The sequence below is a fragment of the Camelus bactrianus genome, chromosome 7, assembly GCF_048773025.1.
Source record: "Camelus bactrianus isolate YW-2024 breed Bactrian camel chromosome 7, ASM4877302v1, whole genome shotgun sequence".
NCBI lineage: Eukaryota > Metazoa > Chordata > Mammalia > Artiodactyla > Camelidae > Camelus > Camelus bactrianus.
Window position 1 is genome coordinate 51,158,181 of NC_133545.1, and position 14,338 is coordinate 51,172,518.

General features: G+C 39.7%; 1 protein-coding gene across 1 annotated transcript in view; it reads right to left on the reverse strand.

Annotated features, from left to right (window-relative positions):
• TSPAN13 (tetraspanin 13) overlaps nt 1-13,854 on the reverse strand; it is a 31,662-nt gene extending 17,808 nt beyond the window's left edge. The window contains exon 1 of the mRNA XM_010967155.2: nt 13,611-13,854. Coding sequence (XP_010965457.1) covers nt 13,611-13,673 — 63 coding nt within the window. The 5' untranslated portion in view covers nt 13,674-13,854. The remainder of the gene's footprint in view (nt 1-13,610) is intronic.
• Nucleotides 13,855-14,338: the final 484 nt, after the last annotated feature.

A 14,338-nucleotide genomic window follows, 5' to 3' on the forward strand; every position in this document is an offset into this window, starting at 1 on the left:
TGTGCAAATAAGTATTCATAGTCTTTACATATATGAACTAATTTGATCTTCACAAAAACCGTAAGTGGTAGATAGTATTACTGCCTCCATTTTCCAGATGAGGAAGCTGTGCACAGAGACGTTAAGAAATTTGCCCAAGGTTACACTGCAAGGAAAGGATAGAATGAGACATGAATCCAGGCTGCCTGGCTACAGAGTGCATGTTCTCACCCACCACACTATACTCCACATTAAAATCTTAAAATTCTGTATGACAGAGGAAAACCAGACAAATGTAGAATATGCCCAGGACTAGGAGAAGATGTTTCGAGCATACAGATATGTATTACAAGACACCCACAAATCGATTTAAAAGGACAAAAAGCACATTGAAAACTGGTCAAAGGTAATGAGAGATGGTTCACTGACGAAGAATCCAAAAGGCCAATCAACACATGAAAGATGTTAAATCTCATGATATACTAGGAAAACAAAAATTAGAACAATGGGGTGAACCTCAGAGTGGATCTCACATTCACTAGAGTGGCAAAAACCACCCTGATGACCCCAGGATACAGAGAATCTAGAACTCACATTCAACCAGAAGCGTAAATACTTGTGGCCACCTTCACTTTTTTAGGTGCTGCCAAATTGTTCTGTAAAGATACCTGTCTCTTAATAAACTGGAAATTCTGCTTCTAGGTTAATATCCAAGAAAAATACCCATGCCCCAACCAGACACACATATATCAGGATTTTGCTGCAGCCTTGTTTGTAATAGTAAAAAACTGAAAACCTCAAGCACCATGACGAGGGAATTCACAGACTCTGGTGTGATAATACAGTAGAATACGAGTGATTCTGATCTATTTCTATTAAATCTGTAAATCCCAAGCATAAAAATGAAACAAGATGATTAAACATTGACAAAACAAATCACTGACATAAATTTTCAAACACAAAAACAACACTATATCTTCTCTGTGGTTAATTGATCAAATTGTCGCGTATGTGTGCCTATAAATATATAAACATGCATGGAAATGACAAATGTTGATTTCAGGATAGTGACTACTTTGGGGTGGGGGTTGGGAAAGCGGCTAGAGAGTAGGCCTTTAGCTGTATTGTAACTTTTAACCTCTTAAAAAGAGAGAGACATGGCAAAACAATGGCATTTGTGAAGTTGAGCTGTTAGGCTCACAAGAGTATACCATATTATTTTCTACATATATGAAACATTCCTAGTTAAAACTAGGCTTAAAATTTTAACAGCCCCCTTCTTACTAGAGCCCCAATACTAAATTCTTCTGCTTTGCTTTCCTCTGTGAACTGGTCCAGATTTCCTCAGCCAATCTTTTGTTCCCACTATTCCCCAAACACAGCTACTTATATCAAGATAGTCTCATTTGTCTTTCAAATATGTCACATTAATTCCCATCTGTGCATCTCCGGGTACCATCCACATTCTCTGCTATAATTTGTTTCCATTTAGGAAAACGGAAGGCTTTCACATGAAGGTGGTACAGACCTGAAGGCAGTAGGCAATCATTTCTTGAATCTCCACTTGTCTGTAACAGAAAGCAAGATGCTAAGTCTATCACACCTGGGTAGACTCACATGTGAATCAAGACATCCCCATCATTCCTTTCTCGTACCCAAATCCTAAATGCACATACACACATAAATATACACTCTCATTTATAAGGTGGAAAAGAACACAGATTTAACTATCCAAGCCAAAACAAAATTTGCATTTACTATTACAACAGTGAAATAAATTGTCCAAACATCAACTTATTTCAGCAACTCAATTTTCTGATCAACCCCCAAAAATATGTTTGGGTTTTTTCCATCAAAAAACTGAAAACAACATAAATGCTTTCTTGTATGTGACTGGTGTTTCTAACACATTGTAACAGAAAGCCCCCAAGTACTCATAATTAACTTTCTAAATTGGAAACCACACCTAAAGGTTTACGACATACCTCCAAAGAGATTTGATTGTCAGTGTTTAACTTTTACTAAGAAGGAGCCTTTAAAGATAATAATGAAGCAATTTATTTGAGTAGTGGTAATTGTAGGTTATGGCTGGTTTGTAATTTGGAAGAGAATGGAATTATGTGAAGCCTTCCAAACTAGTGATATAAAAATTATGGATTCCAATAAAATTAATTCTAACTGTATAATTAAAAAGACTGTTTGTCACCAGAACTTGGTAGACAAAGGAGCTGCAAAAATCTTCTGTTTAATAAAAACAAGTTTCCTTATGAGACCAAATGTGACAGAAAGTAAATTTAGACCTATGACAAATAGTTTCCTTCCTGTGGGAGGCAAAATGCTGATAAAAACAAATTATGGATCTGTTAACTGTTTGATAGCAATGCTTTTTATGAGCAGGGAGAACCAACCTTTCCTGATTTCTCTTTAAACCAAAGGGAAGTGAATCACACAAAAAAAGCTTTTAAAAGAGAGACTGGAAAAGCTAAAGGCATGTCAAAGCAAGGTTTTACAAGTGTCTACAACTGGCACTGCTTCCCCAAGCAAATCCTAAAGAAAAGCAGGTGGTGGCAAAACTACCAGTGCACACGTGGGAAGAGTCTGATGGAGGAGGGCACTAGTGGCATAAATCTATGTGGCCAGAGATCTTAACCTAGTCCCTTTATTTTACAGGTGATAAATCCGAGCAGCAAAATGACATGCCCAATGACAGAGGCAGAACTGCGGCAAACTTTCTGTTTGGTGCATTTTTAATCTGTGTAGGACTGTATCATAGCGTCTAACAGCATAGTTAAGTAACTTCTAACGTTGAGATACAGTACTAAAGACAGTATTACAATGCAGAAGTTGTAGTTCTTGCTTTGTTGCCAGATTGATATGCGTTTGAATGGCATCTCCTTAACTACTCCCTGTGAGACGTGGTTGCACAGTCATGTATAAAAGAACAATAAGGTCCTCATACAACTTTTCTATTAGTTAACTACCAAATCCCTGCTTATTCATTTTGTGCTTTTTATTTTTCTTCGACCCAACTTAGAATATATGTCTCCTACCCCCACATTCATACACCAGCACACAGGGCATCGATAATAAGGGAGCAGGAAAGTCTACTCAGGATGAAGAGTCTTTGTCTCAAGATCACTCTAGAAAATAAAATTGTTTGAAACTAATAAACAGGTACTTACACACTTTTTGGATCAATACACACAGTGCCACTACAGAAGAAAGACCAAAAATATGTTGTGCATAATGTTGTTTATAATAGCTTAAGTGGGTGTTGAAGTATTAAATCACTACAGCAAGCCTTTCCAATGATGAAGGGATTTCTAGAACAGTCTAGAATTAGGAACAGAAGAATCAGACCAGTTCCCGCTTAGAGGAAGGATGATCTCTGTGAGGGACATAAGGTGCTTTTACAACCCAGCACATACATTTCTGGTAAAACTCTTCATCACCATGTCTCATTGCCCACTCCGACCACTACCAGCAGCAATCATAGTCACTCATACTCCTGTCCATAGTGATCGGTCCCTGGGTTGGGTCCACAGACCAACAGGATCAATCAGCACGTTCCACATGATAACACAAGAATATTGAAAGAAAAAAAAAAGGTTCCTCTAGTAGAGCAAGCTATAAGGACAATGAAAACTGATTCTGCCAGTGGCTATCTTGCACATGGAAAGATCTAACCTCAAAAAGAGCCAAAGCAGTGGCAAACTGGGCTGTGAAGTGAACAGAAGGGGCAAGAGAGCCTCATCTCTTCTGAACCCCTTGATCCGGCTTGTACTTGATGATCCAACTATTGGATCTCCCAATTATATCCCTGTAAGAGTTTGCGCTATCTCGCCCATACATTCTTTTAAGCTCATCGTTAACTTATATAAAGAACTCAGGGTAATACAAGCTTCATCTTGCAAGTGTTTATCATTAATTTTTTAATACTTTAATACAAACTTGCAGTGACTCTGTCTACATTCCCCACTGTGACCATCGTTCCCACCTAGACTAACTAAATCCTTCACTTTCGTCAATGGGCTTCTAAGAAATCTGAGTCCTCCCTTTTAGCCAAAAAGACCTCCCCGAAACTTTTTACTCTAAGGACAAAATAAGAAGGGAATCAACAAGTCAGAGAAATGTCCCAGGCCATCTTCCTCCTGCAACACCCTCCCCAGGCTTACAAAATTGAATTCTAGCCTCAACTTCACTGCTGAGCAGGTCAGTGGTTGGGAGCAGAGGTTGTGCAGCAGGAGGGAGGGATTACAAAGGAGGATAAGGAAATTACAGGGTGATGATACACTCAAGTTCTTGAATGTGATGATGGGTTCACAGGTGTATATATGGGTCAAAACTTTATCAAATTTATACTTTAAATATGTGCAACTTACTGTATGTCATTAACACCTCAATAAAACTCTTCTATAAAATACACACATACAGAGCTTTACACAGAAAAGATTTTACAGCATCATCCCCCTCCCAGCATGGAACAAATCATGACACCTAGAGCTGCAGATGTAACCGGGTGACGAGGAAGAAAGTCACATACCAAGGATGGTGGGGTAGGAAAAAAGACTGGGACCTTGATATCATGACTAAACTGTGCACCTGCTCCAGACTCCCTACCTCTAGACATCTTGCCACATGAAAATGATAGAGCTTACTATTTTAAGCAGCAGTAGCTGGCTTTTAGTTACCTGCATCTGGACTCTATTCCTAATATGGTGGTCTCCGATGGTCTTTTATTTAAGGCCGATAAAATCAGGTCATACCCATACTGGCTATCTTTTGCTTCTAATCTCAGAATAAAGCCAAATCCCAGGCTGACAAATCCAAGGATGTGAAGGGCCTGGATTACCTCTGGAGGTAATTCATTAGCCACTATTCACCACCTCCAGCCATACTTTGAATTCTTCTAATGAGCCCTCTATACTTGAAGCACCATACAATCAAAGCACCTGTTGACCTGATAGCCCTAGCACCTGGCTGCGTGCCTGGTACACAAGAGGGACTCAAAATACAATGCTGAACCCAGGAGCTCCTGATCTTGCTCATTATGCTTGAGGGATAGGCACATGCTTCCCTTAACCTAATCAATATTTGGGGGGAAGAAATCTAGCCTAAGGATGTCCCAGGTTATTCCTCCTCTATATAACCTACAAAAGAGAGATCTTCATTCTTTCCTCAAATATCCACATTTCAGGAACAAGATGCATAGAGAGACTCGAATCATTTCTAAAACAGCTACATTTTTTTTTTTTTTGAGCATCCAAATTCTACCAGGGTAAGTGAATTGCTCTGAGGATGAAAGAGAAATGTAAAACATTTGAAAAAACTGGATGTGATTCTGTAGTTAAATTATTTAAAAATGTTTTGTCAGCATTAAAGCCAGAGAGAAGTCACGATGTAGTGGAAGGTCAGAAACTTGTACCAGGAATGAGAGTTAGAAGGACTGCACCACCAAAATGTACCACAGCACCCACAGACACAGAAGAACAAAGGCCCCAGACCACCTCCCCTCTCCATGCTTCAACATGTGGTGAAGGAATCACACTTGAACACTGAACTCTCCCTCTGAACTTCTGCCTAATGTGGAAAAATGAGGAATGATTCAGCCATGATGAAGGCATGTGTTTCTCCAATGCCAAATATCTGGATAGAAATCTGAAAATTCTATAAATAATCTAGATATTGCTAAATAACCAGACATTTATTAGTGTTGAAGCCAAGACCTCAGCTCTTTGTTTCATTTTCATTCTTCAAATGACACCAGGACGGCTGAAGTGCCTTTGTCACTTATTTTTCTTCTCTCTGTTCTCCTTGGTGCCAAGCAGATTGCTTCATACTTACAAAGCACAAAATACATAGTATATAATATTCTCTGGAAGAAACTATATAAAGAGAATCAACAGTCCTGACTTGCCATTTTCCAGGGATAACCAGTTTGAGGTGGCACTCATAGCTGCCAACAAAGTTTCAACCCCACCCTACTCCTTCCTTCTTCAGAGCAGTTCTAGGAGACAAGAGTTATGGGCAAGATAACCCTGCACTGATTCCTTCATTCAGTCAACTAAATGCCAACCATGTGCCAAGGCTGTGCTGGGCACTCAGGAAAGCAGGAGTGATTGGGACATGGTCTTTATTGTTGAGGGACATACAGTCTATCATATGAAAAAAATAAAAGGGTAATTGCTTTTCTTCAATGACTTCTTCATTGGTCAATTCAAGAACCATGTCTTACTCCTCATCTCACTCAGCAGCATTTGTCACAGATGTTCAGTTCTGTCTCCTTAAAATGATGTGCACTTTGGCTTCGAGGATACCAGTCTCTACCAGGTTTTCCTCCTATCTGACCAGCCATTCCTTCTCAGTCTCCTTTATTGGCTTCTCCTTGTCCCCTGGAACTGTTATCACACGAGTGTCCTTGGTTTAATCCACAGACCACCTTCTCCATCACTCCTCACTAACTTGTTGATCTTATCCAGTAGCAACTCTAAACTCTGAATATCATTCTCTACATTGATGACTCCCTGAATTTAAACCTCCAGCTATTCCTCTCCCCTGAACTTAATTGCTATTCGTCTACCTGCTACTTGACAGCTCCACTTGTGTATCTGTTTGGCATCACATCTAATACTGAACCCCTTATTTTCCTTTTGAAGCCTGTTTCACCCAGCGTATTCTCCATTTCTGTTAAGGACAGATCCAGCCAGCCAGCTGCATAGGCCATAATCACCAGTAATCTGTGACTGGTCTCTCTCACACCCTATGCTAATCCATCAGGAAACTATGTTGTCCTCATCTTCAAAATATACCCTAAATCTGACAATTTCTCTTACTTCCATTGCTATCATATTGGTCCAAATCTCTATCATCTCTTGCCTAAATTACTGCAATAGCCTTATATGAGATCTCCCTCCTACTATTTTTGCCATCTAGAATCTGTTCTCAATTCTGCAGCCAGAAAAACATTTAAATGAAAATCAAGCCCAAAGCCACCAACGCCTCCCCATTTCACTTGGTGCAGAAGCTCAAGTCCTTACACTGCTCTCAAGGCCCTTCAACTGGCTCCTTGAACTTCTGTGACTCACTCCACTCCTTACTCGCTCTGTTCCAGTCACCCTGGATTCTTTTCCATTCCTTGCATAAACCAGGAATACTCCTTCAGGATCTTTCCAAAGGCCATTCCCTTGACCTGAAACACTTTTTCCAGATGTCTGTCCTTCATCTTCATTAAGTCTTTGTTCCAGTGCTGCCTTCCCAAGCAGGCTAACCCTGACCACCATGTATAACACATACGTAATGCCAAATATAATCCTGACACCACATATAACATCTGTAACACCATCCCAGTCCACTGCCCCACCACTCTTCATCCTCCCTACTCCATTTTTCCCCATAGCACTTTTTATTTTTACCTTCTAACATGATGTGTAATTTATTTCCTTATCATCTATCTTCTCCCCCAAATTTAAGATCCATGAAGGCAGGATGTTTTGACTTGTTTTTGCTCTCTGCTGCTGATGCTCAGTTAATATTATTGGAATGAACAAAAGAAATTATTTGGGTTCATCTTGTAATACATTTATATTAGACTAATAATAATATATTAGATTGATGATATAAAGAACTCTAGCCAACTGTGATTATATTTTACAGGAAGTTGATTTGTTCATGGGAAAAGTTACAGAAAAACCTCAGACATAAGGAAAGGCTGGCCAACAACGAAAGAAAAAAGAGTATTTCAAGAAACATATTAGATTCTACACGAGACAGATAAATGTAATTCCTACTTATTATTATTTAACCCAATGTTAACTTTCATGTTTTAAAATATCTGGCTGTCTTCTAGATTTAATTTTGATCAAATTATCATATTTATGTAAGTCTTCATCAGGTATGTTTTACCTCTGGTAAAAAGGGGTCAGCCAATTCTGCAAATCCAATTCAAGAGGTATTTACATAGTATAAGCTCTGTGCTAAAAAAAAAAAAAAAAAAAAAAAAAAAAAAAAGCTACGAACTAAAGGACAAAACAAAAAGAAAGCTATGATTTCTGTCAACAAAAGGTAAATGGTCTAGCTGGGAATAAAAGCAAACACAAAGGTATCTATAATGTAGAGCGTTGGTATGGTCAACGGCAAAGATAGAATTAAATAAAACCTTACAACACTGGCTCTCAGCCCTCACTGTAATTAAGAATTAGCTAGGAAGCTTTTTAAAAGGGGTTTAAAAAAAAATGCCACCTCCCTCTGCCTGAATCCTGATTGAATTAGTCTGGAATGGCACTCAAGTATTAAGATTCCCAAGTCAAATTTTAAGGAAACAATTCCTTTTGACTAAAGAAGAAGGAGGCTTTATTTGAGTAACTTTACAAAGACAGAGCAAGGTATTATGGGTCAAGAGCAGAGGATCAGCAAAGACAGGCAGCAAAGGGCAAAATGGGGAATCCTCTGTGGCTGAAATCTACAAAGGGATGCAGATGGGAGAAGCGGATGGTGAAAGACCTTGAATGGCATGCTAAGGAATCTGGGGTTATTCTCTAAGAGTCTTCATCCATCACTACAAGTGGGTCTGGATTATTCATTTTACAGTTAATTAAATATGATAATTTGGAGGATCAATTCAGGTGAAATGTGATAAGGAGGAAGAGGAACTGAACCTAGTCTGTCTTCTCCAGTAATTCAAATGTTTGGAGTGATGATGGCCCACTTGTAACCACGTAACACTGTATGTAAATTAAACCTCTGAGACGTTCAATTCTCACTTTTCAAATATACGCTGAAATACAATTATCCCCCAAATAAGTTCTCTTTCTTTGTAAATGCCTCTGAATTATGTCATTGAACTTTGTGAAAGTCAAAACCTTATTTCAAATGAGCAATGACATAAATGGCACATTTTTGTTACTCTGTTTTAAAATCAAAAGTTGGGAAATTTCACAAACATATTTGGCACAATGACTGACTATAAATATCAACTCAACAGCATCATGTGAAAATTCCAGGTTCTGTCAATAGTGAATCATTTCAAATTCAAAATGCAAGTAAATATTTAGCAACCACTTAAATACTTTAAATTCATTCAGTAGTTTGAACAAGGGCAGAGAGAAGTAATAATAAACCTAACCACACATTAAAATATAAACAAGAATAACTTGAAAAAATGATGATCAGAATTTTGAAAAATGGCAAATGCAATCATTTGGAAGCAAATGCAGTAAGTTTATTTTTCTTTGGCTGAAGTATTATTCTTTTTCATTTATTTTGGGGTGGAGACTGAACAAAATTATAGTTTTCCTGCACTCTAATGACCAGAATAGGACTCAAAAAATGCACAGGCAAATCATTCCAAATTTATACTCACCACACCTCAGTCATTTTTACTTACAGCTGAAAGATTAATATTAGTATTTTGAGGGTATGAACTCCTGCCTCCGTAGGGCCTGCTTGAGTTAATACCAGCCCAACGGCTCGAAAATCTTCTCATTGTACCATATCGGTTTGTAATTCAGGAATTTTAAAATGATTCGACTTTCCACAAAGCTGTAACAACTTACTTTTTTTCTATAGTGCATCCAAAACATTTACTCACTTTCTCTCATTTTATCCTAATGACACCATGAGGGAAGAATGAAAAATATCATCTCCAGTTTATAAGTGAAAAAAAACCCTGAAGTTCAGATGGAGACTTTTGCCGAAGGTTAAATTCCAAGCAAGTTGTGAAGATGGTATTCACACTTAGGTTTTCCTTCTGAATCCAGCTCTTTTTCTCTCCATAGATTGTATAGATTTTTACTTATATATAATGGAAAATGTTTATATATATACATAAAATCTGACATGTTTTACCTACTTCAAGACAATTTCAATTTCAGAGATAATTAAAATGCAAATAAACATGCCTTAGAATCAACGTAAATCAATATAATGTTCAACTGCATAGAGATTTTTCCCAAAGCAACCAAAGGTATAGAAAAAATATGGCAAAAAAATCCAACATAAACAGAGAAAGATTTTAGAAGAATAAATATAGAATACGAAAACAAAACTGAAACTTCTAAAATGCCCCTTCTCATTTGAAAACCACAAGTTACTTTCTGTTCCTTACATTCTTAATTAAAATTATTCACATATATATAATATATACACACACATACATATAAATAGCAGTGCAATTCCTAGAAGTCTTTTCTTCTCTGCTTAAGAAGCAGCATGAGGAGATATATTATAAATCCTCAAAATGTTACATATTTAATAGAGCACTTATTTCATACTTCCTAAAATTCCCCACAGATCACTAGGAATAATTTTTGAAGTTATTTTGTACTTTTTGTCAAAATATTTTCCATCAAAATTATTTTAAAGTAAATTATTAAAAATAAAATAGACCATTTTCCCACTTGTATTTACATCCTGAATAGTATCAAAAAGACCCGAGCTATTTCTACATTTCCCCTATTCAATCATACCCTAACCACTCAACTTCTCTACCCCACAAAGATCTCCCCTAGTCCTAAATTTTATGATCTAAAATCAGTCCTTCCCTTAGATAGCATTAATTTTCCTACTCCATAAACCCCAACTAGAGCCTGTCTTCACATAGTAGGCATCTGCCTATTATTTCCCACTGTCCTCAGCAGAGTACACACAGTAGGCAAATGTTTATTGACTGAATAATGTTCTTGAGATCATATGTAGAGAAGATGGTGAATGAACAAGAGACTTCATAAAGGCATATTGATTTTAAAGCCAAGTTTGGTTCACTGCTGTATTCCCAGACTGAGAATAGTGCCTTGCACATTGTAGACAATCAATATTTGAGTGAAGAAATCTTCATTGTCTTTACATACAGGAAGTTCTAAAGCAAGTCATTCTCTTTCATAGAACACCATGAAGGTACATAAAGAGATCATAGCTTCTCCCTTTCCTCCTGTATCTATAAACTGTTCATATTCATTATACTAACTTAAAGTTGTTCACTCCTAGGGATTCTATTAATTAAAGCAACCAAACCATAAACGATGACAAAAATTAGGCTTTGGCTAGAGATCAAAAGTCCGTAACAAGTTTGGGGGATGTTCCAGCCAACCTATTTTAATGACATGCTTTCTGGACTGATCACAAATTCTGTTCTCATCTCAAGGTCACTAGTAGGCCACTTAAGCATGTGGACAGTTAGGCTGCTAGAGTTCTAAGTTCCTCAGGAAAATGCTTTAATGCAAGAGTGATGACTCTTAAAGCAGGTCATGGCCTTTACACCTGCCACTCGAATACACAATCCTGTTTTACTAACACTTTTAGAAATGATCTCAGATCCTATCCTACAACTTTGAGCATATTTTAGAGGCAGGGACCCAGTGTGATTGGAACCTTAAAAGGGTCCTTCTATTTATGTCTTAAAAAGAAAGGTCTCCAGAATCTTCAGCCTCAATCCTGCCCCCAACTACTTCACATTTCCCATCTTAAAATGTTAAGGAGAGACTAGAGAAGATACAGAATCTAAACAATAGCAGTGGCACATTTTTAGCATCTATTTAAAACCTGGTTCAACTTTTACCTTTCATTTATTTCCAAGATAAATTGCTGAACTCATTTAATTGCTCACAAGGTATAAACAGTAGATACTAATTCATTTACAGAAATTTCCTTTTTCTAAAACGGCTAATCTTTAAAAAGGGATAACCATTTGTATGGTCCTGTGAATTTCCAATTAAGTTCTACTGCATAGCTATTAAAATTAATAGAATATATCGTGAAGGTCAAGAATTTAGAATAGATATGAGTCTTAATATGTTCCTTTAGAATTACCTTTCTCCTTGCTTTTCTGATATACAGTAAATACAACTAGAAATGACATATCTTTAAAACAAAAGAACTAGATTTAAAAATAACTTGCCTTAAAATATATATACACACACACACACATATATATAGCACACTAATCTATACAGACCCCTGAGTCAAGTAAGTATGCAAAAATGACATTCTACTGTGTGTAAACAGATACTACAAGGTTAAGTGTCTGGTGAACAGGTGACTAAACCATGGGGGAGGGGAGAGCAGAACTGAGTATAAAATGGAGAATGTGAAGTTCTAAGCAGGCCACTAACGCCAATAAAAGAAAATACCTGGAGAATTGGTCAGCATTTACTTAATAATCAACATGATAGGTATGCTTCAGGTGAGACAAAGGTGGATTTCGATCTGAAACTTGACATGGCTTGCCAATTATAAGGAGTTGAATCACCATGTGTTCTAGAATTTTTCCCAAGTCTACCATTAGTGACATGTTGATTAGATTCCTGCTCACTAGCCAGAAGAGCACACTTTACTCCAGTTTCTGTCTTGCTTTCAAAGCTCTGCAACCATGTTCACATACAAAGGAAAAGCAGCGGTAAAATGACCCGGCCTCTCTCTCCTGCTGGTGACTACAAGGCAGCCTCTCCATTCCAAGGATGTAACCTAAGCTGGCACAAATGGCCTAGCTCTCTGCTAATGCTGAGGAGCTGGGTTTGTTTTCAGGGTGGGTGCTGCAAAACGCCAGGTGTATTTATAGAAGGGAGCAAGACTATGATGAAGGGAAGATGACAAAAGAGGAAGTTTCTTCCGCCTAGTCAAGAAGCCTGTGAAAATATCTGGATTCCACAGCCTGGGTTCCACTCCTGATTCGCCAACTACCAGCTATGTAAACTTATTAAAACCCTTTTTGGTCTGTTATCTTATGTATGAAATTTAGACAATGCCCTTTGCCTCTGATGGCTGTCAGAAAGAAGAACGAAATCATGTGTGGAAAACCTGGGACGTGGTAGGCGATCGATAAATGGCAACCTGCTCCCTCATCCTCCAGTTCAACCAGAATGGCCCCTCGAAAATCACAAAGATAGACTGCAGGGTTAAAACTACATAGCCCAAGCTAGTTGTCAGGGAACGAAACAATTGGGTGGAGGCTTGCTTATTTACTGGAGGATTTCGCTTAAAATGGAGTTAAGCTATTGATAAGAGGTGAGACACATGGGAAAAGCATCAGGTATAAGCAAAACTCCGCCCTCACCCCCGCTCCGAAAAAAAGACATTCCTTTTTGTAAGCACGAAACAAACTTCGGAAGCTGCGGATATCCTGTGAACCTACCCGGTGGCCTCAATTAAAATCACGAGTGCGCACGTAGATCTAAACAAGACGCACGCCATCCATATGCCGCCTTGTCAGTTTCAGATCACGCTATTTTTGCACAACTGTCTTCAAATCCCAGGCGGCCCTCCCTCCTCCAAATCCGCCCCAGATGGGTTTGGAAACCAAGAAAGAGTTGCAAAAGGGATAAGGATAGGAAAGTGGGGAGGTCTGGTCAAATGACTGGAAAACAAGGCGGTGGGTGAGGGGGCGGGGTAGAGCAATGAGGCAGAGACGCGGCCAGCGAGCCAGAAAGACGGCGGCTTCACAATGAGAGGAAGAGACTGCGACAATCGCCGGCTTCGGTCCCCGGCGGGGACTGACGGCAAGGCCCGGGGCGCGCGGAGCGTGGGAAGACGGGAAGAGGGTGCGGAATGAAATGAGAGTCGTTGGCCAGACAAGGAAACCAAGGAGCACCGGAGCAGGTGCAAAGCCCCCAGGCAAGGAGGAACCGTTTCGGGATACTCACCGTGTAGAGTAGGTTGAGCGCGCACAGGCAGTTCTTGGAACACGCGAAGCCCCCGCAAACCATCTTGGAGCCTGTGGTTCCCGGCAACTGCAGGTAAAATCTGGCTCCAGCGGAGCCTCCCGAACAGCCTTTGTCCTTGCCTTTGGGGCTTGGCCAAGGCGAGGCAGCAGCGGGGACGCGCACGGGGAAGCCCGGGGCTAGGGCTGCAGTGTGCGGCTCGCCCCCGCCGGCGCCGACCCGCTCTGAAACCTGCGGCCGCAGCAGCTGGAGCCGAAGCCGGAGCCCCGCCCAGTCCCTCCGCCTCTCCCCGCGCGCTGATTGGCTGCCGGGAGGGAACAAAGGTAGAAATATGCAAATAAATGCGCTCTGCTCTCCGGGATCCGGGAGGGGCGGGGTGGGGCGGCCCCGGCGAGAGGGGGAAGGGGCAGAGGCCGTGGGGGAGGGTGCCCGAGGCCAGAGTGTGTGACTGCGACCTAGCTGCCTGGGGAGCAGGTGAGGAGAAGAGGGCGGGGATCGACGGAGATCCACGCTGGCAGGGAGAAAGATGACAGCACCTCTCGGTTCGCCCCAGCGGGTGACGTGGCACCATTTTGAATAATATTTTTAAATTAAGCACCTGGCCTTGCTTGAATAAATAAAGGAAGGAAAGAATAAATGAAGCAATGAATGAATGAATGTGAAAGACTGAAAAGAGAGAGTGGAGTGGGGAAAAATCAAAGGGAGGAAAT